Source organism: Lontra canadensis, unplaced genomic scaffold (assembly GCF_010015895.1).
Source record: "Lontra canadensis isolate GAN:19392208 unplaced genomic scaffold, GSC_riverotter_1.0 scaffold84, whole genome shotgun sequence".
In the NCBI taxonomy this organism is placed as follows: Eukaryota; Metazoa; Chordata; class Mammalia; order Carnivora; family Mustelidae; genus Lontra; species Lontra canadensis.
Genome location: NW_022631078.1, coordinates 7,188,865 through 7,214,434, shown reverse-complemented (window position 1 = coordinate 7,214,434; position 25,570 = coordinate 7,188,865). Strand labels below are relative to the sequence as shown.

General features: G+C 52.1%; 1 protein-coding gene across 7 annotated transcripts in view; it reads left to right on the top strand.

Moving 5' to 3' along the window:
* Positions 1-1,240: 1,240 nt before the first annotated feature.
* Positions 1,241-25,570, top strand: part of ZC3H7B (zinc finger CCCH-type containing 7B) — a 54,191-nt gene continuing 29,861 nt past the window's right edge. For 2 of the 7 annotated variants that reach the window (XM_032882903.1, XM_032882902.1), the window contains exons 1-4: positions 18,418-18,502; positions 22,080-22,138; positions 24,930-24,963; positions 25,101-25,298. In XM_032882903.1, coding sequence (XP_032738794.1) covers positions 22,086-22,138; positions 24,930-24,963; positions 25,101-25,298 — 285 coding nt within the window. In that variant the 5' untranslated portion in view covers positions 18,418-18,502; positions 22,080-22,085. Of the gene's footprint in view, positions 1,395-18,417; positions 18,503-22,062; positions 22,139-24,929; positions 24,964-25,100; positions 25,299-25,570 lie in introns of those variants that run through there. The other 5 variants (XM_032882905.1, XM_032882904.1, XM_032882906.1 and 2 more) reach the window with 4 other exon arrangements.

Sequence of the window (25,570 nt, the reverse complement as noted above, 5' to 3'; positions counted from 1 at the left end):
TTGTGAGAATTAAATAAGTAGACACCTCTCCAGGTTCTTGCGCTCCTTGCACTTAAGACAGTATGTTTAAATGTTAAAAATCTGTCCTACAGGGGCGCCTGTGTGGCTCCGTCAGTTAAATGTCTGCCTTTCGCCAGGTCATGATCCCAGGGTCCTTGAATCGAGCCCCACATCAGGCTCTCTGCTCAGTGGACCACCTGCTTCGCCCTCCCTCTCTGCCTGCTGCTCCCCCTGCATGTGCCCCAATTAGACAATTGACTGTGTCAAATAAATTTTGACTGTGTCAAATTTGACTGTGTCAATTAGACAATTGACTGTGTCAAATAAATAATTAAAACCTTAAAAATTTTTTGTCTCACCAATGTATCCCCAGCTTCTAAGACGTGTCTGGTGCAAAGGTTTGGGGAAGAGATAACATTTATACAGTCTGCTGGGGTCACAGCCGATCCTCAATAATTAAAATGCACACGTGTACGCATATGTACATACATATACACATGTAAGTATGTGTGTGTGCGTGCATATGTAAGTGCATGTGTGTGTGTCTGAAATTAAAAGGAGGAAAGAAGGACATTTGAGAGAACTCTCACGGGGTGTGGGAGTCTTCTGGAATCAAGGGCGCAGGTAGTGGCAGCGAGCATGACACGGTATTTGGAATCAGAAGCTCGGGATTCATATCCAGCCTGGGCCTGCCTGGCTCTCGGAGGCGGCTGCGGGGAAGGCCAGACAGCCCGCCTCTCTGGGTCATCTCCCTTTACCTACTGGGTCTTCTAAGTACCCTCAAACCCTTTCCGGAAAGGCCTCAAACATAAAACACCAGCCGACTGAGGGTCTGATGCTTCTCTGAGCCTCCGGTCCTCATCCGTGGGTTGGGGTCGGGGGCTTTAGTGAAAGCACCTGGCAACGCGGGAGCCCCTCCACCTACCGGGAAGGGCCGAGGCGCTGAGTTGGACCAGCAACGACTCGCCCAAGGAAAAAGCCCTAAAAGGGAAGGCCACGTTGAAAGAAAATAAAGGTGGCTTCCAGGCAGGAGCTCTGCACGGGGCAGGGGGACTTCCCCGCCCCCAGGTGCGCAGCCCGCGCCGCCCACCCCGGGCGCGAGGCGAGGGCAGCCGCGCTCTAGGACCCGAGGAGGAAGAGCTGCAGGAGACGGTGCCTCCAGCGGGTGCTGCCGCGAGCGGCCGGCCGAGGGGCTGGAAATGAAAGTAAAGCGCTCCGGAGCCACATGGACCGAGCTGCCGGGGCGGCGGCGCCGGGAGCACGATGCGGCCGCCCGTAATTAAATAGCATTTACTCTTATTATTACTAATAATAATAACGTAATCATACCTCTAGTCATAGCATACCATTTATCGGGCTCGGCGCAGGCCCGCGGGGAGCGCAGCCCGGCGGAGGTGAGTGCTGCGCGCGGCCCGAGCCCGGCGGGGCAGAGGCCGGGGCCCGACCGCGTCCCGTCGGCGGGCGCGGGAGGGCTCGGGGGCGCCCGGGGGCCGCGCCGGGCCGGGAGGAGGCGCGGGGGAAGCCCGGGCCAGGCCGGAGCTGCGCGGGGCCACCCGCAAAGTGCATTTTGCAGAAATAAAGAAAGAGCCGCCAAATCCTCATTTCCTCCTTTTTGGGGCTCCCCCTCCCTGTCCCCGTGCCCTGTCCCAAAGTTTCAAAGTTGTGCGGCCGGGGGCACCTGCCGCTGGGTGATTTGGCCGCCCCTGCAGCTCCCGGTGGGGTGGGGGGAGTGCCTTGGAATTTTCTTGCGTGGGGGGCTCCCGCCTCGGCGTCCGGAGCTTTGGGGTGCGCGGATGCTTTGTCGGCCCCCGCGAAGGGGGTCGAGGGGGCTGGCAGGGGCGTTTCTGGCAGCGCGCCCCTTCCTTTTGTGTGCGCCTTGGTCCCGCAGCGCCGAGAGTTGAGGGGACCGCAGCAAGGGCCGAGGACCGCGGCCGCCGACGGGTCGCTTCTGTCGGCTGCGGCGGCCACGCGAGCCCGGGGATCCGGGGCCTGCGGCCCGGCCGGGGTTGGGGGGGAGGGGGCGGCAGGAAAGGGGGCGCGGTCTGGGCAGCGGGGCATTTCCGGTCGCGAGATCCATCCCTGGGCTGGGAGGCCTGAGCGGTGGGTCGCTGTGCCAGGAGCGCGCGGACACTGGGGGGGTGGGGGTGCAGCTCCAGCGCTTGGGGGGCGCCCCCCGGAGATGAGCGCCCCAGAGTCACTGACCCAGGCCTCCGACCCCCTGCCGCCCTTAGAGGGCCTCCGGTACCCCCCCCCTTCCCCGTCCCGGCCCCGGGCCTGCTCCCTCCTCTCCCCCCTTTCCTTTTTAAAATCTCTCTGGCTCGGATATTTATAAGGTGCCTGGTTTAAGGGTCTTGCACAGAGACAAAGCAGTTTTCCCAGGAGGAAAACAAAACAAAACGAGAACGTAGAAACGTTGCCCCTGCCCCGATGGCTCTGGTGCCAACATGGCATCAATGGGGAAGAGTAGGGGCTGGGGCCAGGAAAGGAGGGCTGGGGAGCCTGTGGCTGGTCCTAGACTGGGGGACTGGGGGCCAACAGCAGCTTTGTCGGTTCTCTGGGGTTGTTCACAGATACTTTGGTGTCTAGGCACCAGACTTTGAACCCCAACTTCTTACCATTTTCCTCAGCATCTGCAATTCATCCAGTCCCATGAAAATAGCAGAATGCAGATCCTTGAATTTTCACACAAATGGGATAATTATAGAACATTTAGCAACTGTTGGACACAAAATTCCAGCGGAATCTTTACTTCTACTACTGAGACTACTACTGCCCCTCTCCCCACATACAACCACACCCACCAGAGTCTTCCTTCCCCATTTTGACTTGCTACAGAAATTGGACTGTCAGGTAGAAATGATGCCTGTCCAAAATGTTGTTGGGGCAGATCAGAGGCCCGGGGTACCCAAAGCTGGGAAGGTGAAACCTGTTTTGAGGAGGGATGAGATCTGAGGATGGGAGAGAGATTTTGTGGTCCCTGAGCTGGAACCAGGTTTGTGTTCAACAGAGGCCGTGAATTGTAAGCTGTTGGCTTTTTGTTTGGGACGGACAACGAAGAATGCGGGGTGGGTGGATTATTGGGGGCTAAGAAGCTCTGTGGGATGAGCTAGTGTCTAGGTATAAGAAAGTTAAGGAGTCAGTAGGTTTGGATTTGCGACTCTGAAAATAATAATCCCTTAAATAGAACTTTTTCGTTTATAACAAAAGGGCTTTCACATATGCTCATCTGTGCTCCATAGCAACCATGTCAGGTAGACATTATTCAGTCCTCATTTTCCAGATAAGAAACCTGAGGCTTCTAGAATCGAATGTCCCCCTGGAAAGTCACATAGCAGAGCTAGGATTCCTACTTAAGTGTCCAGACTCCGAATCTTCAGCCTTTCGCAGGGGCCCGGGGCCACCTTCGCAAATTAGTTTTCGAATCCCTTCTGTGAACATGGTGAGATGCTGTGGGGCAGGTTTGGGGTTGAGTTTGTCGCTTAGATACTGGCTGGAAGGAGAAAGTCAACTCTAGCAGAACCCACGAGAGGACCAGGACCGAGCCCTGCTCAGGACTGGAGTCAATGCAGTGGGAGGGAGCAGAAGAGAGAGCTCTCAGGGTGACCTGGCAAAGTTAGGGAGGGCCTCTGGAAAGTGGATCTTGAGCTTGACAGAATGTGGAGGTCTGGCTAGGGAGAGAGAAGAGGAAGGGAATTCCTGGGATGGCCACAGTTGCTTCTGTGCTGGGAGGTTGACGGGTAGTCTGACTCTTACAGTGGTTCTATGAGGGGGGTGGGCATTTATATCTCCATTTCACAGATGGAAAAACTGAGGAACACGGGATTCATGTGGCTGGCAGGATGTCAGCCAGCTGGATCGGAACCCAGGCTTCTGTGACTGTTGAGTATGTACGACGGGATTGGTATCAAAATTGGCTCACCTCCATTTCAAATGTGTAGACAAAGAACAGAGACCAGGACAGTCTGATTCGGCAAACACAATGGCGGTGGGGGCTTAAGCCCAAAGACCAGCAAGCTCCCCTAGGCGGGGGAGTCTTACTGAACTCCCTTCTATCCTGGGGCCTCATGGGGCTGGCCCAGTGAAAGTACTTAGAAGATTTCCGGAAGCATGCCTGGAGAAGGCAGAATGGTGGAGAAGGAGGACTGGGCTCTGAGTGCGGAGTCTGAGTTCACTTCCTCAGTGCCTGCGGGTGCCGAGCTTGTTGTTTGGAAAGGAGAAAGATATGGGTGATTAACCTGAGCTTCCCAAGGGCAGACACTGGGTCTGATTCACCCCCTGTGCCCCCAGGCCCCAGTGAAGGTGGGAGGAGGACACATTCAGCCAACGTGCTGTCATACTGAGTTATACCCCAGTGTAGAGGAGGAAGGTTTGGTTTTTTTTTTGCCCTAGATGGAAGGGCTTTCTAGAAGAACTGCCATTTCGACACTTGGGAGGTGGTTCAGAAAGGCCAGAGAAGGCATCCTGAGGAAGGCCCTTGGGCTCTCTGGGCCTCAATTTCCCTTTCTGAAAACGAGCCCTGAGGTTGGATGGTGTGTGATGGTCACCTGTGGGGAGAAACCCAGTGCCCAGGGATCGGGGTGGGAGAGTCAGATGAGAGGAACTACACATGGAGGGGTTTTACATTTTTTAATCATGTAGCTGTTGCCCAAGCCAGCATTTCCTCTAGTCTGGCCCTGTTGTGTGTGAGTGCTTTTTCCTAGATGAGCTTCCTTAATCTTTACAGCAGCCCTACAGGGAAGCACTGTGATTGTCCCCATTTTACAGATGAAGAAACTGGCCAGAGTGGTTGAGTGGCAGAGCTGGAGAGCAGACCCAGGCAGCCTGGCGCTTGAGTTGCTCTGCGTGGGCCCAGGGACTGGGAGGGACGGGGCAGGCGGTGGTAACCTCAGATGGCAGAGGTGGAGGTGTCCCCTGAGGAAGTCTGGCTGCTAGCTGAAGCCGGAGCCTCAGCCTAGGCTGATGGAGTGACGGCTACGTGTCAGTTCCCAGGAGCCTCCACAGGAGCCAGCTCCTTTCATCACATTTAATGGCCCGTAGAAAACGAGCTGGCTTTCCTTTCTCTGTCATCACCCGCTCCGGGGCTCCTTCCTGCCTTATTTATTTCCCCAGGAAGTCTGTTTCTCAGCTAGCGCTCTGATGTCTTCTGTGGGTCCTCCCGTCAGGCCGCGGGGGCCACTGCTGCCTTCAGAACCCAGCTGGGGCCGACTTCAGTTCAACTGCAGGGCCCTGGCCCCCACTCAGCGCTTGAGGGCAGCAGTGGCACTTAGGGACACCGGCCACAACACGCTTAAGGCTGCCGTGTGCCAGCCCTGTGCTTGGCGCTTCCTAGGCCTTCTCTTACTGAATCCGCTCAACAACGCTTTGAGGCAGGAGCAAATTTTAGCTGCCCCATTTTGCAGATGAGAAGACTGGGTCCAAGATCACCGGGCTGCGGTGGAGCTGGGACACAGGGTCAGAGGGAGCCAGGCACTCCCCAGCCCAAGCCCACTCTGCAAGAGAAGTGCCTTCAAGGTATTTTGTTTATTTACTTAGTCATCTCTGTGCCCAATGTGGGGCTCAAACTTGCTACTCTGAGAGCAAGGGTTGCATGCCCTCCTGACTGAGCCAGCCGGGCGCCCCACAAATTCTTTTAGTCTCCACGAAGGAAGCTCTTATCTATCCAGAAATCTCGATGATCTATCGTTTGTATTGTGCTTTGGGCCATATTCTCAGGAATCCTCTTGATACTCCTTTAAAAGGTAAGAAGTCCTTGTTTTGCAGAAGAAGAAAATGGAGGGGTCACCCGCCCTCCAGCTCTTCCTACCCTGTCCACACTGTGACTTGGAAAGGGAACAGGGTGTCACATTCCCTGGGCCCGAAAGCCATGTCTTCCGAAGTGCTGGGGTCAGCCAGCGAGCACCCAGTGATCACTTGCTGTGAGGGCTGTGGGGGAGGTTGAGGATGTGACCCTTCTGGGGTTTACAGAGGTTTACCTATGCCCTTGTTCTCTGGAGCATCCGTGTCATGCCGTGTAGCACAGGAACTTAGGGCAAGGAGTCCAAAGTCCTGATTTTCATTCCCAGCTCCAGCACATTCTAGCTACGCATTCTGGGGCATAATCATATTGTCACTCTTGGTCCCTCTCTCTCTCTCTCTTTTTTTTTTTTTAAGATTTTACTTACTTATTTGCCAGCGAGAAAGAGATCACAAGTAGGTAGAGAGGCTGGCGGGGGGTGGGGTGGATGGGGGAAGCAGGCTCCCTACTGAGCAGAGAACCCAATGTGGGGCTTGATCCCAGGACCCTGAGATCATGACCTGAGCTGAAGGCAGAGGCTTATCCCACTGAGCCACCCAGGCGCCCGGCCTCAGTCTCTTGTTCTGTGAAATGGCCTGACCGAGTCAGTCCCATCTTCCCTGGGTGTGCTGTGAGACTCAAATGAAGAGAATTTGAAAACTCTAAAGACCAATAGTGTGATAGCATGGTTGTGGTGGCCATAACCTCCAGAATCTTCTCCACTGCCTACCTTGATCCAGGCCCAGACCACTGCAGTAGCCTGCTAACTCATTTTCCAGCTTCCCCTCTTTTCATCTATCCTCAATGCAGCAGCCTGACGGATCTTCTCAAGATTTAAATGGGACCTTGTCAGTCGTCTGCTAAAAAGATTCCAGTGGCTTCCTGACACACACAGAACGCAGTGCTGGCTCCCCAATCTGGCCTGCAGATAGCTTTCTAATGAGCCTTACTTGTCGCCTTGAAACTTGCTTCCTACTTGGCTTGCCCTCACTCTAGCGGTGCAGTGACCTGGCCTTCTGTCTTTTTCTCAAACATTCTGAGCTTGTTCCCATCTTAGGGCCATTACCTTTGCTGGACCCTCTGCTGTACGTGCTCACCTGCCTTCTGTGTTCCCATGTCTGGCTTCTTCTTGTTTCTCTTGAATGCTGACTCCCTGAAAGGCCATCCCTCCCTGCCACATTTCCAATTTCAGTTTGCTCCTCTAACTCTTCTCTGTAGCTTTACTTGTCTTGTGCATTTAACATAGGCCTGTTTATTTGTCTTCCCACGCCTGGACCTCCATGAGGTCAGGGACTTTCTTAACCTCACTCCCCCAGCATCTGGCACATAAAGGTGCTCTGTGGTTATTTGTTGAGTAAATGAGTAATAGTAGCAGGGTGGTCCCGAACAGCCCTTGCCAAAAAAGGAGTGGCCTAGAGAGATAGAAACTGCAAAGCAGAGGCGCCTGGGTGGCTCAGTGGGTTAAAGCCTCTGCCTTTAGCTCAGGTCATGATCCCAGGGTCCTGGGATTGAGCCCCACATTGGGCTCTCCCCTCAGCAGGGAACCTGCTTCCCCACCCCCCTCTCTGCCAGCCACTCTGCCTGCTTGTGATCTCTGTCTGCCAAATAAATAAAAACTTTAAAAAAGGAAACTGCAAAGCACTTGGTGTTGACTGATCAAAAAGCACTTACGGAGTAATTTTGTAAGTTGCCAGGTGCTCTCTAACTGTACGGGTGCAGGAGAAATGCAATCGTCTGATTTCCTCCTTGATATGGGTGTAAGGGGCGTGGTATGTAAATGTGCAAAATTGTCTTGCAAGTTGGGTATCATTAGCTGCACCTCCCAAATGACAAAACCGAGGCTCAGAGAGGTGCCCTCAAAGCTGGGGGGGGGGGCGTGCTGGGATTGGAACCAGGTCTCCCAGACCCTTGGAGACAGAGTTGTGGGTTTGAACCGTTCCCGTGCAGTGTGGCCCCTAAGTTGTGAGCGGAAGGCAAGAAAGCCAAAGCCTTTTGTAACCTGAGTGCTGCAGACAGGAGGGTTCTGCTCTGCCACCTTGGTTGACTCTTGGTTTGGCTGAGAGCGCAGGCCGGAGGGACATTTCCTGAACTTTGGTTTCTGTTCAAGGTAGCACAAAGAAAACAAACTGCAAGTTGCTGAGGTCTGTGGGCGGTCCATGTCTTGTGTTCATTCCTTGACAGGTGGTTTCTGGCAGAGCCAGCGGTGGCCCTAGTGCCTCTTGCTCACTTCCTCAGCAGCTGGGTGGCCCTGGACAGGTCAGAGATCCTCCCCCCCCTCAAGCCTCACTTCTGTTTAAGACTAGTTTTTAAAAGCCTAGCTTTTCTGTGGAAGGTGGGGATACTAGCACCTGCCTTTGAGATGATGGTAGGTACAGGCAGGATTCCAAGTTGTCTCTGTACCACGGACCTGTTGGGCAGCCTGGGGGAGCCCAAGAACAGCCTCTCAGAAGACTGTTTTTATTATTACTTATTTAAATATTATTTATGATTTTATTATACAGTATTATAGTATAAAATGCTATTTTATTATGATTATGTTTGTATTTATTATGTATATATGTATATTAAAATAATGCTGTTTATTTTATTATATAAAATTTATTTATTTATTTAAAAGATTTTACTTATTTATTTGAGAGAGAGAGAAAGAGCATGAATAGGGGGAGGGGCAGAGCTAGAAACAGACTCGCCGCTGAGTGCAGAGCCTGCCACTACACAGGGCAGGCCTCAATCCCTGGATGCTGAGATCAGGACCTGAGCCGAAATCAAGAGTTGGATGCTTCCCCGACTGAGCCACCCAGACACCCCAGAATCCCGTTTTTATTTTATTTATTTATTTATTTATTTATTTATTTTTAAAGATTTTATTTATTTAACAGAGAGAGATCACAAGTAGGCAGAGAGGCAGGCAGAGAGAGAAGGGGAAGCAGACTCCCCGCCGAGCAGAGAGCCCGATGCGGGGCTCGATCCCAGGACCCTGAGATCATGACCTGAGCCGAAGGCAGAGGCTTTAACCCACTGAGCCACCCAGGCGCCCCAGAATCCCGTTTTTAAATGCATAAAGTAAAATACACAGGATTGCAAAGGAAACAATACTGAACTGTGGCTGGGCTCTTTTATCAATGCACTGTACAATGAGATCTGGCAGTGAGTCTGATGGAAGCACCATAATTTTGAAGTTGGGACGAGCGTGAACAATATTTTGTTGTGCCTGCAGCAGCTGAAATATGACAGGGAAAGAGCTATGATTTCTAGCACGACACTATTGCAGCGTATTACCTATCTTTGGAGTTGAGGGAAATGCTATACACCAGGTAGGGGTTAGTGAAAAGAACTTGTAAATGTTTTGTTTTTTTTTTTTCCCATCCAAGTTCATGGTCCCTGAATACTCACCGTGGGCCCCAGGTTCAAAACCCTTGCCATAAAAGGTGCATGACACCCAACACATAATCTCTAGAAGTGAGCCCAAACCCCTCCTCTACCTCTTTGGAGCGGAGGGTCCTCAGGTGGGCAGACTGGGTGCACCATGCCTTGTAGGGATAGATGCTGACCTGGAATTCTGACTAGTGAGGTCGAGGACGGCGAAATGGAAGCTTTGCTGGTCTCTGAGGAAGCTGTCAAGCACCTGGTGAGTCAGGAGGCGAGTCAGGCATCTTTGGAGATGACGTCACCTCAGGTGTGTTCATTCGGGGTGTGGCAAGTCTGTAGTCTGCACTGGCTGCTCCCTTTCCATGAAACCTGGGGTAGGTGAGAGCCAGGCAGATGGAGTGTGGGATGAAGCTGGAGGCAGCCCACAGGGATGGGGGAGGAAGCACCTTTGAGTTGGGAGGTAAGAGTGTGTGGGTTCCAGAGCCCAGCTGCCACGGTTCAAGTCCCCACTCTGTCACTTACAACCTGTGTGGCCCTTGGAGGTTAGTTCACCTCCTTGTGCCTTGGTCTCCTCATCTATAAAATGGGGATGATAATAGTACTTTTTTACAGGGTGTAGTGAGTTTTTTTAAAAAAGATTTATTTATTTGAGAGAGAAAGAGAGTGTGGGGAGGGGCAGAGGGAGAGAGAAATGTTAGCAGACTCCTTGCCGAGTTCAGAGCCTGCTTCAGGGTTCGATCTCACAACCCTGAGATCATGACTTGAGCCGAAACCAAGAGTCAGACGCTTAACTGACTGCACCACCGAGGGGCCCAGAGAATTACGTATTATATTTAAAGCTCTTCAAACAATACCTGGAGAAAAAGCTTAATCAAGGACTGAAATCAGCATCTTCACTGCTCTTGTGCGCTGCCCAGAGACAAATCAGATGCAGCTCCTGCCTTCACAAAGCTCATAGTTTAGGGAGAGATGAGGACGGAATCACACACTGTCGGTTAACTAGGGTGAGTGCAATGGTTGTGGTGAGCTTTGGGAGCTATGTTAGGGTGGGAGTTGGGGAAAGAGTCTTCTGCTAGAGAAGCCACATCAGCTGGGCTTTAAAGAAGTACTGGGCCCTAGCCAGGGTGGGAAGGAAGCAGTGGGTGTGAGGGCTGCTCCAGACAGAGCAGGCAGCTTGGGTCTGACATTGTCAGAGTGAAACCTTCCGGGCCAGCCATGGGGCTGGAGAGGAGGCCAGGCACTCCCTACAGTGCTGTGTGCCTGAGATGAGCAGCTTGGCCTTTGTCCTTCTGGTCGTGGGTGACATGAAGGTTTTGTTTGTTTTTCAACTTTTATCCACAGGAAGTAGCAAAAATAGTACAAAGCGTTCTCTTCACCCAACTTCGCATGATGATGGTATATACGTTTATGTTATCAAAATGGTTCACGTTTTCAAAACCAGAAAATTGGTATTGGTACATCACGAGCCTGTAGAGCTTATTCATTTTTCACCTTTTAAAAACAAAAACAAAAACAGCTGCATTCATCTGTGTGTGCGCATGTGTGCACCCGGAAGGGTTTTGAGCAGGGGAGTGACATTGACATATGTGTTGGACAAATACTCCCGACCACCAAATGGCAGCAGATTAGAGGGGGCTTGTTGGAGGCTGTTGGCAGGGGATGCTGAGGGCCTGAGAGCCGTGGTCATGGAGATGGTGGGAGGAGCTGCAGAGTGAACTGTTTTAGAGGTAATTGTGGAAGGAACTGGGGACAGAGAACAGGATGGCAGTTGGAGCCATGACTGGAGTTTGGGGGAAATGGAGGAGGAGTAGGAGCAGGGGAGATGCTGCTGAGTTAAGTTTGGAATACAGTAAGTTGGAGGAGCACCAAACTGGGATGGGCACCAGGGAGGACTTTCTGGGCACGGAGGCATCAGAGCTGGGTCTTAACAGATGAATAGGAGTTGGCTAGGTACATGTGTGTGCAGAGAGGGCATTCCAGTGGGGAGAGGGCATTCCAGGTAGAGGGCCTGGGATTTGGAAAAGCATGGAGGTCCTAAGCAGCCTGGGTGTTGGACATCTAGGTAGCACCGCTCAGAGTGTAAGAGATGTGAATCTGAAATATTGGGGAGGGGGCGAGCCTGGCGGGAGGAACTGATTTGTGAGTCATCGACATGACTCGTGAGGTCATGAAATGTAAGAGCTCATCTGGGGAGAGCATGCAGAGTGAGGAGAGCAGGAGCACACTGTCCCTTAAGTGGAAGCTCGTACACATTGGTGTTGAGACCCGGGCAGAGGAGGAGGAGCCCCTAACAGACAGAATAGGACCAATCAGAGAGGTGTGAGAAGGACCTGGCACTTACTGCCAAGAGTCCCCGAAAAGGTACGTGACAAACTGTCCCTCTACTGGACTCAGCAACCAGGAAGGAGGTCCCTGGGATGGGGAGGAAACTTGGCAAGCACCTTTGGTAGAGTGAAAGGGGGGTTGCTGGGATTTGGGGAGTGGAGTGGGACGTGAGGATGTAAAGACAATATAAATTACTGTTCCACAAAACATGACCAAGAAAAGGAGGAGAGGTTGTGCATTATTCAGAAGGGGATTGAGAATCAGGGGAGAGATTTTGAGGGGTGGGGGAGACTTGAGCATGAGGACAGGTTGAGGGATCCTAGGGCTGGGTCTGATTGCTTAATGGGCAATAAAGATGGTGATGTGTGTGGCCCCAGGGCCAGGCTGCTGGGATTTAAGTACCAGCTCTACCATGTTCCAGCTGTGTGACCTTGGGGAAATCACAGAACTTCTTTGTGCCTCTTTTCTCTTCCTAAAAATGAGGATGATAGGCTATCTCACAGGATGTGCTGGAAGGTACTATGTATAAAGAGATCATGACATGCCAAAAAGAGAGAGAGAGAGATACCATGCTAGCTCCTAGCAGTTGGTAACCTCTCAGCAGATGTTATTACTTGGTTATTTCAATGTCCGTTTTTTAATTTATTCAACTCATTCATTCTTATCTATATAATGCCTGGGTTGGATGAATTGATTCATTGATCCATTTCTTTTACCACCATTTATGGAGCACTTGCTCTGCACCAAGGACAGGGCCAAGGCTTTGAGATTTTAAAGAGGCTGGTCTAATGAAGATTTGAATCTCTGAAATTCTGTGATCAGCAAACTGTTCTCAAAAGTGAGGGAAATAAGGGCGCCTGGGTGGCTCAGTTGGTTGAGGGACTGCCTTCAGCTCAGGCCATGATCCTGGAGTCCTGAGATTGAGTCCCACATCAGGCTCCCTGCTGAGCTGGGAGTTTGCTTCTCCCTCCGACCTTCCCCCTTGCATGTTCGCTCACATTCTCTCTCTCAAATAAATAAAGTCTTTAAAGAAAAAAAAAAGTGAGAAAAAGAAAAAGTATGGTTCTCTCATGGTTTTCAGGTCAGTGGTTTGGTCTTTCTCCTGGGAAGAACAGCCCATGGGCACTTGGGCAGAACTGTTTTCAGTTCTGAAAACACTGGGTTTGAAACCAGACTCCTGGTTTCAGGGCTCCACTTGGCCTCTGAGGCCTACCAGGTTGGCCTCAAGTCAGCCATCTCATTTTGTATTTTAGATTATAAGGTTAACACTTGCTCTGTGCAAAAAATCCAAATCGTGCTGAAAGTGTTCTGTGTCCTGCTGCCGCTTGGCAGATCCCAGTCGCCAGAGGGAACCAGTTAAATTGGAGACTTTCAAACATTCTCTTGATGTAAACACACATTGCACACAGATGTGATCATACAACACAGAATGTTCTGGAATCTGCTGCCTTTTTTCTTCCTCAACTATGAATGGCGGCATCACCATGACGAGGCATAAAATAGATTCAATAGCTGCATTGTGTTCCATGGTAGGGCATACTATAGCTCAGTGGATTAATTCTCTGCTGGTGGACGTTCAAGGTTCAAGCTCCCTCTGGTTTTTCAAAAAAAAAAAAAAAAGAAAAGAAAGAAAAGAAAAAAAAAAAAAAAATTCCTGTACAAACATAACTGATTGTACGAGGATTTTAGTAGGATAAATTCTTGGAAGTTTCTGGGTCAGAAGGACAGGGCACTTTATCCTGTAGGAGGCTTTGGGCTGCAAGTAACAGAATTCCTCCCTCAGAACGAGAGTGTATTATGATCTTACGTGATAAGTGAGGCAGCGCAGTTCCAAATCAGCTGATGTAGGGGTCGGACAGGTCACTCAACAGCTTCGGTCTCTCGGTTCCGCCCTCCGCAGTGCGTGCGTCGCACTACACACTGTCCAGCAGCAGCAGGCAAGGAAACCTCGGCTCCATTTTGAGTGTGAAGAAAACCCTTCCCAGAAAACCCTTGGCTGACTTCCCCTCCTCTCTCATTGGTCAGGATGGCATCACGTGTCCATGCCTAACCCAATCACTGGCGAGTAAAAGGGCCATTATGATTGGCTGAGCCCCGTGCAGGTTCACCTGGGAAAGGAACTGTGTGGGGGCTGTGCGGGGAAGGGTGAAGGGCAACTGGGTGCCTTGCTCTTGTTGGTGGGTGTTGCCACACTGCTTCACGGAGGTGCTGCCAGGCCGCGCTCTCAGTGTACTTGCCAAGGTGGAGCTTGCCCGTTCCTCTGACAGCGTCCACCGGGCTCTCCTCCCACGGTAGCCTCAGAGGTGCGAAGCGGCGTCGTGTTGTTTATCCCATGTTTTATCAGTGCGTTCGAGTTTCTTTCCTTCACGATTCATTTAGCTCCTGTGCATGTCCCGTTTATGTTCTTTGCCCCTCTTTTTAAGTAATCGTAATGATCATACAGTAGCCATGGTTGATATTAAATGCTTATTTCGTGCCTGACATCTCATTGCATCTTCCCCCCAAAAATCTCAAAAGGGTATTAGCATTCTTGGGACGCCTGGATGGCGCAGTTGGTTAGACGCAGGACTCTTGATTGCGGCTGGGGTCATGATCTCGGGGTGGTGGGATCAAGCCCCGAGTTGGAAATCCCCACTCGGTGCGGAGTCTGCTTCTCCCTCTGCTCCTCCGACATTCACGTGCTCAGACCCTCTCTCAACTCTATCAAATAAATAAATAAAATCTTCCAAAAAAAAAAAAAAGATGAAGGAGGAGGAGGTACTACTGTCCCTGTTTTAGAAATGAGGGAAGTGAAACACAAGAAATCAAGCAACTTGTATAGTTAATAAGGAACAGGGCTTGGATTTGAACTCGCTTGTGAACCTGGGTGTATGGTCACATACTGTGCTGTCATGCTGAGGGAATTGTTTCCTGTTGGTCCCTTAATTCATGGCTGTTTCTGGGAAGAGCCCTTTAAGGTAAGCCCAGCTTGAAATTCCCAAATTGTAAGAACATGGACCTAGAATAGGGGAGAGGGGACTGCCCCACCTGGTGATGGGATCCTGGAAACTCAGGCCTGTTTTCTCCTTGGATTTTTTCTCTTCCTTCCTTGCTTCTTTCTCTCCTTCCTTCCTTCCTTTTTTTCCCTTGCACTTTTTGCTTTAAAAAGAGATGAGATTTGTTTGACTGCTTCTTGCTCTTCCACCATGTGCCCTCACCAAGTATGCCCCACCCCATCCTCATCCTCAAGGAGCTGTCTCCCTCTTCAGCTGAAAACAAATGCTCTTAGAACCACTGTCTCAGTCAGCTGGAGATGCTATAAGAAATACCATAGACTGGGGCACCTGGGTGGCTCAGTGGTTTAAAGCCTCTGCCTTCGGCTCAGCTCAGGTCATGATCTCAGGGTCCTGGGATCAAGCCCCACATTGGGAATCTCTGCTCAGCAGGGAGCCTGCTTCCCCCTCTCTCTCTGCCTGCCTCTCTGCCTACTTTTGATCTCTGTCTGTCAAATAAATAAATAAAATCTTAAAAAAAAAATACTGTAGACTGAGTGGCTTACACAACAGGAATTTATTTTCCTCACAGTTCAGGAAGCCAGGAGGCCAGGATTAAAGTGCTGTCAGATTCAGTTTCTAATGGGAACCCTTCCTGGCTTGCAGATGACTGCCTTCTCTTTGTGGCCTCCTCTGACCTTTCCTCCCCTGGTATGCAGGGAGGGGGAGCTCTCTGGTGTCTCTGGCCCCACCCTATGACCTCATTTAACCTTAATTATCTCCTTAGAAGACCTATTTCCAAACAGTCATATGGGGTTAGGGCTTCAACACAAACATTCAGTGTATAAATTCTGCCCCTTGCCCTCCCAAATTCATGTTTTTATCATATGCAAAATGCATTCATTCCATCCCCACAGCCCCCAAGGTCTTAACTCATTCCAGCATCAACTCAGAAATCTAAGGTCCTAAGTCTCATCTAAATATCTAAATCAGGTCTGGGCTCTCCAGAGTAAATTCCTCTACTGCTGTGAACCTGTGAAACCAGACAGGTTATGTGCTCCCAAAAATCAATGGTGGGACAGGCATAGGATAGATACTCATTCCCGTTCCAAAAAAGAACAGTCAGAAAGAGGAGAGAGGTGAAATGCAATGGGGCAAATTCCATTTGATTGAAGTCTTGAGAATCATCTTCTTTGACCTGCTGCTTCCTTGCTGGCCCACCAGGGTGCAGCACAGCCCCCACATCTGTGCCAATCAGTCATCCCGCCCCCCCAGCTCTGAAAAGGAATCGGTGACCCCACCAAGGCAGTTCTGATGATTTGTGACGCAGGGTTAAACTTTCCTCTTCTTGAAAGATAAAGCATGTTTGCCTCCAAATAGCTTTATGGTCCAGTCCTGTAGCATTTGAGAAGTCCAGCAGCTTTCCCACATTCCGTCATCCAGTCTTCTTTGTCCCCTTTGGTTCTAACTGGTAGTGTTTCTGCTACTATAATCCCATCTGATAGCTAATTTGATATGTGCTTCATGCCCACACTCATCTCCTTATCAAATGGTTGCTCAGGCACATCATTCGTGTTCCCTTCAGGACACGCTTCCTCATATTTTTGCAATAGGGATAGGCTGAGAATTTTCCAATTCTTTATCTTCTGGTTCCTTTTGTTTAACAATTTCTTCTTCATCTCTTTTCTCTCAAATTTTACTATAAGTGGTAAGGAAGACCCATGCCACACCTTCCATGCTTTGCTTAGAAATCTCCTCTGCTTAGGGGCACCTGGGTAGCTCAGTTGGTTGAACATCTGACTCTTGGTTTTGGCTCAGGCCACGATCCCGAGGTTATGGGATGGAGTCCTGTGTTGAGCCCTGTTGGGCTCTGTGCTCAACGTGGAGTCTGCTTGAGATGCTCTCTCTCCCTCTCCCTCTGCCTCTACCCCTATTTGTGCTCACTCTCTCTCTCTCTGTGTGTGTCAAATAAATAAATAAAATCTCTTAAAAAAAAAAAAAAGAAAGAAAGAAATTGGGTCTCCTGGGTGGCTCTGTTGGATAAGTGGCTGCTTTTGGCTTAAGTGTGATTCCAGGGTCCTGGGATCGAGCCCCGCATCCGGCTCCTTGCTCAGCAGAGAGCCTGCTTCTCCCTCTCCTGCTGCCTACTGCTCTGCCTATTTGTGCTCTCTCTCTGTCTCTCTCAAATGAATAAATAAAATCTGAAAGAAAGAAAGCAATCTCCTCTGCTTAATAACCACTTTCATTGTATGCAAATTCTACCTCTCACAAGGAAATGGAACACAATTAATTATTTTTAAAAGTTTATTTATTTATAATCTAAAAAAAAGTTTATTTATTTATAATCTTTACACTCAACATAGGTCTCGAACTCAGGACCCCAAGATCAAGAGTCACACGCTCAAGGCACCTGGGTGGCATAGTCAGTTGGGCGTCCGACTCTTGGTTTCAGCTCAGGTCATGGATCTCAGGGTCAAGGGCTTGAGCCCTGCAACAGGCTTGTGCTCAGCACAGAGTCTGCTTGAGACTCTCTCCCTCACCTTCTGCCCTTCTCCCCTTCTCTCTAAAATAATCTTTTTTTTCTGAAGATTTTATTTATTTATTTGACAGACAGAGATCACAAGTAGGCAGAGAGGGAGAGGAGGAAGCAGGCTCCCCGCCGAGCAAAGCCCGATGTGGGGCTCAATCCCAGGACCCTGAGATTGTGACCTGAGCCAAAGGCAGAGGCTTAACCCACTGAGCCACCCAGGCGCCCCTTAAATAAAGAAATATGAAAAAAAAAAAAAAGCCACATGCTCTATTGACTGAACCAGCCAGGCGCCCCACTAGAGCATCATTTACCCAAGTTCTTTGCCTCTTTATGACAAGGATCACCTTTCCTCCAGTTTCCAATAACCTGCTCTTCGTTTCCATCTGAGGCCTCACAGGAACTGCCTTTAACATCCTTATTTCCACCTGCCATCCCTTCATGGCAATCAGGGGTTTTTCTAGCCTCCCCTCCAAGCTCTCTCCACCTCCCCACTCTCTCCCTGCAACATGCATTTCCAAAGGCGCTCCATATGTTTCAGTGTTTCTTAGAGCAGCACCCCTCCTCTCCGTACCAAAATCCATACTAGTCTACTCAGGCTTCGGGAAAAAAATACAGGATCAGAGCCCTACCTTATGACCTCTTTAACTTGACTTCTTAGAGGCTTCTCTGGTCCTTAGAAGACTTTATCTCTGAGTATAGTCCTGTTGGGGGGTAGGGCTTCAACATATACACTTGGTGGGGGACACAAACACTCGATTCGTAACAACCACCTATTAAAATGTTCTTACCAGAGGAAGGAAACTGAGAAGGAGGAAAGGGTGGGGACGTTAGCGGCTTGCTAGGGCTGGGGCTTTTGCTCACTTGGCACATCGTTTTTTGTTGGTGGTGTTGGTGGTGGTGTTTTAAAGATTTTATTTATGTATTTGACAGAGGGAGAGAGAGAGAGAGCCAGAGAGTGCAAGCAGAAGGAGAGGGAGAAGCAGGCAGGGAGCCTGATGCGGGGTTCCATCCCAGGACCCTGGGATCATGACCTGAGCTGGAGGCAGACGCTTAACCGACTGAGCCACCCAGGCGCACCGACATCTCCACTGAACCTTCTTTTTCTTCATGCTGTAACAGTGTCTTTGCAGCCTGGTTTCCTGGCTGGACGGTGAGCCCTTCAAGGGCAGAGATTCTGTTTCTGTCACGGCCAAGTCCCCTGCACCCAGAGCAGGACTTGGCACACGGAAGAGCCACTTACATTTAATGGCAGAATCGAGGGCACGGTTGTGCTTTGCCCACTTCCCCCAGATCACCCAGGGCCACTGTCCAGCAGCCTGTTCGGTTTTCCTTTCCAGGCGGTGTGCCTTATGCTTTGCCTGCCCTTCCATGCGGGCATCTGGCACTTAGCAGGTGCTCTGTAGCTCGTGTTGTGGGAGGGGCAAAGCCAGATCATGGTACCAGACCATGCAGCTGTTGGGGTGGTTTGTGCCTCTTCTGTCTCTGGCAAGGACCACTGGAGTTACCAGCAGAAGGCCCTTTGATCAGGCGGAGGTAAGCCCAGTATCTGGTGTGTGGTAGGCACCCCGGAAATGTGAGTTTCCTTCCCTGCTGCCACCTGTCTCTCTGCCTTCCCCCTAGCTGTGGGACGGGCCTACTGGCTGACCCCTGTGGGCAACCTTGGAGTGGGCTGCGGCCTGGGCTTCCCCATCATCCGAGCTGGGCAGATTGTGGGTTGCCACAGGGGATTGGGGGGTTCAGGTCAGGCTCGGTGCACATGTTTCTGGACAGGTGTCCTGTAAGGACTGTCCCTTCTCTCCCAAGCTCCCCAAGAAATCTGTCATTCTCCTTCACATCCAACTCAAGGAACACTTCCTGCAGCACCTTCCCTGGCTTCCCCCAATGGGCCCATCTCTCCTTCTTCTCAGTGCGCAGGCCCTTTGCACTCACAGCTAGCCTATACCGCAGCTGGTGACTCACCTGTCTTTTCCCTCCTGCTGGACCAGGAGTTCTTGGAGAGCGGGCCTGGGCCTGAGCCACCAGCTCATTTTGTAGCTCCCCTGCCCCCACGCCTAGCACCGAGTAGGGAGGTCATGGATGTTGATTGGACTGAAGTATACCCTGGCTTTCCGGGGCTATCTCTGCCCTTGGCACAGAGGAGACTATCTCACCAATACGTTGCGGGAGTCAGAAAAATCTTCCCAAAGGAGGGGGCGTGGTGGTTTCCTCTGCATCCTGGGTCCCTGTAAGACCTGGGCCTCTAGCTTGGTGTTACTTTGTATTACTGTGAATTTTAGCGGTGGTTCTACTCTCGCTGGGGAGGGGGCGTATGAAGGCCTAAGGAGTATGGATCTCTGCTAGGCATCCCTGGTTTATTAGGGCCGATCTTGCACATGGTGGCACTCTCTCTTTAAGCACCACTAGGGCCCAGCCCCTTGGGGCAGCCCTACCAACCTCTACTAGCCTGGGTGTGTTGCTTTTGAGATGAAATCTAGTTGCCAGCCCAGGCCTAGGGCCTTTACACTCAAGAGAATGACCCTAGCATGGTTGGTAATAGACCCAGGAGCAAGACGTTGGAAGAAGCATAGTATTTTCATGCTCAAGTCTTCCCCCAAATCACCCCACAGACACATTTGCCTTTTCTGGGCCACGAGTATGCACCAACACCAAGGACAGGCTTAGGTGCCTAGGAAGATGACCAAGTGGTTGTCTTTGACCAAACTGTGTCTTTGAGGAAGGAAAGCAGCAGCATTTTTACTGATGTGAAGGCGGTAGTTCCGGGCCTGGCCCCCACGGGCTGGCGGAGTCTCACTTTCCTCGTCTCTCAAAATGTGGCCCCAGAATGGCCCAGCTCCGGGGTCATCAGTCAGGGTCAGATAAAATGTGGGAGATGACAGGGATTTCGTAAACAATTGAATGGCGCCTGCCAGAAGGCCCTCTCTCCCTGACACCGAGCAGCCAACTCCTATTCACCCTTGAAAGCCCAGTTCAGAAGTGGTCCTCTTGTCAGCTCTGACCCAGGTCAGAATCCAAACCCCATCCCTCCCTACCACCTGGGGTGTTTCCTGTGCCCCGGACCAGCCTCCTCATTGCCCCCCACCTCGCTGAGGCCATACTGGGTGGGGAGGAACGGGGTTGGGGGGTGGACAGGCCCTCCGAGCCTTCACATCAGACCTGGGCCTCACAAATGTAGCCACTTTGTTGTGCCTCAGGCCCAGTGTGAGCAGCTGGTGTGAAGAGCACTGTTCTGGGAGCCTGAAGACTCGGTGTGGCGTCACCCATCCCTGGGAAGAGCACATGGGAAGAATGAAATTTGGGGAACCAAGCTCCCCTGATCCCACACTTCTTATCTCTAGAGCCTCATAGCCACCCTTCCAGGCGGGGCTTGTCATCGGACGAGCAGCACAGAGCAGTGCAGTGGCTGGCCCTGGCCACAGGACGTCTCACAGCTCCACGTGTGGCCAAGAACATGGCATGTGGTCTGACAGGGCTGTTTGCGTCTCACTGGTTGAGTGATCTTGGGAAAGAAACTTCTTGCTCTGTGCCTCCCTGTCCTCATCTGTAAAATGGGTTAGTGACCTCTGCTCTTCTCACGAGACAGGATTGTGAGGACATGGTTGAAGAAGATGGAAATAAAGAACAAGGAAGCGGGGCATCTGGGTGGCTCAGTTGGTGAAGCGTTTGCCTTTGGCTTGGGTCATGATCACCGGGCCGTGGGATCAAGCCCCACGTCAGGGTCCCTGCTCAGTGGGGAGCCTGCTTCTCCTCCTCCCTGCTTGTGCTCTCTCTCTCTATCTGTCTCTATCTCTCAAATAAATAAAATCTTAAAAAAAAAAAAAAACAAGGAAGAAAGGAAGTCTGCAAAGGTATATTTGATAAACTTGCTCCCTCCCCAAAGTAGTTGGGTGCTTTTCACATCTTGGTGCCCCCGCATGTGTCTGCGCTCCAGCCCTTTGCTGAGGGAGCTCCCCCTTCCCGGCAGAGCCCTCGATCCTCTCTCTGGGACCATTTGGATGGGGAGAGAGCGAGGGCCACACTGTGGGGCAGAGCACAGAAGGGGCCCGTGAGTGTCCTGGACAGAAAGTGCTGGCTTGAGACCAGGCAGCTTCCAGCCCCCTTCCCGCTTGGCGGTGGGAGCCCCAGGCTCAGGTTCTGACCCAGGGGAGGGCCCACATCCCTTCTGGGCTGCCACCAGGTGGGACAGGCTGATCTTTAGCAGGCCTTCTAGACTGTACACGGTGCCATGGAAGCTGGGTGGGGTGTCTAGATCTGTCCAGGAGCTCCCGGCCCCTGGGGGGCTTGCCCTAAAGGAACCTGACCCCTAGCTGCTCTGCCTGAGCCTCCCTTCTCTTTAAGCAGCTCCCTCTGGAGCAGGCTCTGTGTGCCTGTGCAGTACCATCCACTTGTTCTCCTCGCTGAGCCTCTGTCTCCCTCATCGGGGGCATGGGAAATTCCCTCCACCTTGCCAAAATGGGGCACACGCTCTGCTCCCTGGTCTGGTATAGGCCACACTGGCTCCGGGCACGTGTGGGCTGTGCAGAGGGCTTGTTGGTGGTTAAAAGAGGGTGGCCTGGGTTCAAATCCTGCTTCGGGTGCCTGCTTGCCAGCTCATTAACTGGGGCTCCCTGAGCTTGTTTCCACCTTGGTAAAATGGAGACAAAATGACACCTGCCTCATGGCATTGTTCAAAGATTCCAAGAGATTCTTCTACAAAGTGCCTGGGTTTGGGGTGCTACGTTGTAGCTCTAATCATCTGCATCATTTTGTATCTTGTGTATCTCTTCTCCTTGGACTGGGTTTGCTGGTAAAGCAAGGTTTTCTCCTTGACCTTGGGGTAGTCTGATGCAGAATTGCCGCCCCACCCCCGTGTGTGAGGAAAGGCAGGTGGCCTCCAGGCAGCCCCTGCCCAGCAAAGGCACCGCGCAAAACAGTCCAGCGGGGTGTGGGTGTGGAGGGCAGGAGCTGCGTGGCTGGGTTCACAAGGTGTCTGCAGGCTGTGAGATGGGCCATGGCCCTTGGGGGCACCTGTGAAGTAGGATGAGTGTGGGAATGAGAGAGCCCACAGGGGGGTAGGGACGGTGACCGGCCCCCGGCCACTGCTAACTAACGGATAGACTGCTCTCTCCCCCAGAGACTGATGGAGAGGCAGAGACGGAAGGCGGACATCGAGAAGGGGCTGCAGTTCATTCAGTGAGTGTGGGGCCACCGGGCAGGCTGGGCGGTGGGTCCTCTGAAGGTTTCTTCTCCATAAGCCTTTGCTGCTCAGACTCCCATGTGTGCAGGGGAGCGAGGAGGTGGGACTTGCTAGGCAGGGGCCAGGGGAGTGTAGATCTGTGAACACCCCATGTACACACACTCCCTGACTCTGGTTACCCTCCAGTCCTGCTCCATCTACCATTTTATTTTATTTTTAAGATTTTATTTATTTCACAGAGAGAGAGATCACAAGTAGGCAGAGAGGCAGACAGAGAGAGAGGGGGAAGCAGGTTCCCTGCTGAGCAGAGAGCCCGATGTGGGGCTCAATCCCAGGACCCTGAGATCATGACCTGAGCTGAAGACAGAGGCTTTAACCCACTGAGCCACCCAGGAGCCCCTCCATCTACCATTTTACCCTCGCCCTCCACGTATCCTGTCACACTTCCTGTTAATTCTCCTGCTAGCCTGTGTACAGCTTATAACCAATCAATCAATAAACCAGTTTCCACTGATTAAGCACACCTCTTAGGCCCTGTGCTGGGCTCTACACATCCATCATCTTCTCAGTCCTCCCAACAGCCCAGTGAAGTAGGGGGCCTTATTTCCATTTTGCTGAGGCTCCGAGAGGTTAAGAAACTTGTCTGCGGTCACACAGCTACAAAGTGTTAGAATTCTAACCCGGGTCTAGCTGACCCCAATCCCACATCTCTTTCCATTATTTGCCCCTCAGTACCCACAGGCCGTGTTTGGGGTTTGTTTATTGGTTTGTTTTTCCTTTTTTTTTTTTTTTCTCCACACAAAGCATTTTTACTAACTTTTTTCTTTTGTTTTTCGTAAATAGATCCCCAGAGGCCCATTTATCATGCCATTACTGAAGTATTAGCTGAAGGGCCCCTCACTTGCTTGGGTCCTTTCCGAAGCCATGGAAGGCTCCCTGAGCAATTCTCTGTTTCTGGTTTTGTGGGATTTTTTTTCTTAAATGGGAATCCCCACAAAACTAGGATTCACCCTTATCTACCCTCATACAAACTCCCCAATTTTGTTCTCTCACAGAGACCCTTAAAACACGACCTGCCTCTTTCCCACAGACTGGGCCCCTTGTCACGCACACCGTGTCCGCATGGTCCTGGTGGAGCGTGTGTCGACATTCACACACTGTCCTTGCTCAGGCCGCCGTGAGAGCTGTGGTCCACCTTTCCCTCCTCTCTGGGCCCCTGTCCTCCCCTTGGGGGTGGGCTTTGATTTGGGGGGACCGCTCAAAATGTATTCAGATGCCAGTCTGATGAACAAAGTGAACCTTACAAATACTGTCTTTAATTTAAGTCACTGGTTTCTGTGGAGCTGGGCCTTTGAGTCCCACATCCTGGTTCCCCCACTGGCTGGGGGCTTCCCAAACCTGTGAAAGGAGACCAGCCCCTGCCCTCCAAGAGACATTGTGCTTGGGGTAGATGGTAGCTCGGTGTTCTCCTTCCCCTTTCCAGAGGGGAGTTCTAGGAAGGTTTAGCAATAGGGACAGCCTCCTGGGAACCCATATGTTGTCTCCTAAGGGATTGCTTTACAAGATAACACAATAGGACCTGCTGCTTTTTAATTAGTTGCATTTTCACATATAGACTTTGTGCCCTAAGCATTTATTAGGCACCTCTGGGCACAGAGCACTGTAGGACCATAAAGTGGTTTGCACAGGTGGGGAGGCAGTGGCTTGTATGGAGGCTTGAACACCAGAATCAGGTGACCTTTAGGTCAGGGTCTGCCCCGCTGGACAGGGAGCTGGTGCTGGAGAGGGGAGGCCAGGAGGGAGGGTAGTGATGGGGCCTGGCTGGGTAGTATAGGGAACGACGATGGGCCCTGGCCCCTGACCGGTGGAGAGGCAAGTGAGAGAGCAGGGTATGAGCCCCACTGTCACAATCAGGGACATGCCCTTCCTACACACACAGGGGACATCGGCATCTCACTACTTCTCACTCACTGGCTCAGGTTGCTCTTTCTTGCCCAGATGTTGGCGGCAGCTCTGAACGGCAGAAAGAGCCCAGCCCTGCACTCTGGCCCTGGCTCTGCTGCCATCCTGCTGTGTCACTGTCCCCTCCAAGTGTCTGTTTTCCCCTCTGTGCCGTGAAGGACCAGGAGCCTGCCCTTCTCGCTGAGCTATTCAGCTTGACAGGTGTGCCTCCGCTCTCCTGGACTGGCGTTTCCTTCTGCACCGAGCGGGCATTTCGTTGACCCCAGCAGAGGACAGGGTGCCCACAGCCCTGTCTGCTTTGTTGAGGCCAGCACGAGGGGTCAGACTTAGCGTACCTGGCACTGGCCGGGGTCCTGCGTGTTTTGCAGGAAGGAGCAGGAGAAGGGTGGAGGCTGCCTAACCAGGGGGACCTGAGGTGGACTCTCGGGGCCGCCTGGGGCCTGCATTTGCAGGTTTGTTGTGTCGAGGCATCGTCGTTCCCAGGGAACTGGTTTGTTGGGAGGAGGACAGCCGGCCAGAGCTGGAGCTGGAGCTGGCCTGCTCTTTCTCAGCATCCGCAGCTGGGGAAGCCTGGCTATGGCCCTGGAGCAAACACAAGGCCTTGCTCCAACCCTTCCATCAGAAATGGAGGCCCAACCTGGTGTTGGTTTAGGGAGGAAAGACTGCTGTCCCCTTATCCCAGTCTGCCAGGTGACATCTGAGGTCTGAGCTAGAGAACTCCATCCTGGGCGTAGTCTATGGCCTTTGGCTCGGGCTCCTGGGGCCTCCATGAGTCTGAGCCCCTGGGCTCACCCGGACTTCGTACCCCTCTCCTTTTCCTGCTAGGTCGACACTACCCCTAAAGCAAGAAGAGTATGAGGTGAGTGTCAGCTTCCAGGCTGGGGGAAGGCAAAGGTGAAGGGCAAGGGTGTCCCAGGTAGGGGGTAGGTGGCGGCGAGAGAGGCCAGGTGCCAGGCCTCCACCCCTGAGCCCCGTCTGCACCCTGCCCCCCGGCAGGCCTTTCTGCTCAAGCTGGTGCAGAACCTGTTTGCTGAGGGCAATGACCTGTTCCGAGAGAAGGACTATAAGCAGGCCCTGGTGCAGTACATGGAGGGGCTGAACGTGGCAGACTACGCCGCCTCCGACCAGGTGGCCCTACCCCAGGAGCTCCTGTGCAAGCTGCACGTCAACAGGGCCGCCTGCTACTTCACCATGGTGAGCGCGCCACCCTCCCTCCCTCTCCTCTGCGCCCCCCCCCCCCCCCCCCCCCCCCCCCCCCCCCCCCCCCCCCCCCCCCGCCCCGGGCCCTGCCCACTGCTTCCCCCAGATGCCCCGCCGAGCCAGGCCAGTACCCCAGTGAGCTTCTGCAGGGCTGGCTCCCCCACGTCCTCCCCTGTGAGTCTCCCCAGCTACCCCCAACCCCAGCTGCACCGAACACTCGCCCGCAGAGCCTTCAAAGTGCTCGTACAAGAGACAAAAAACGGTTT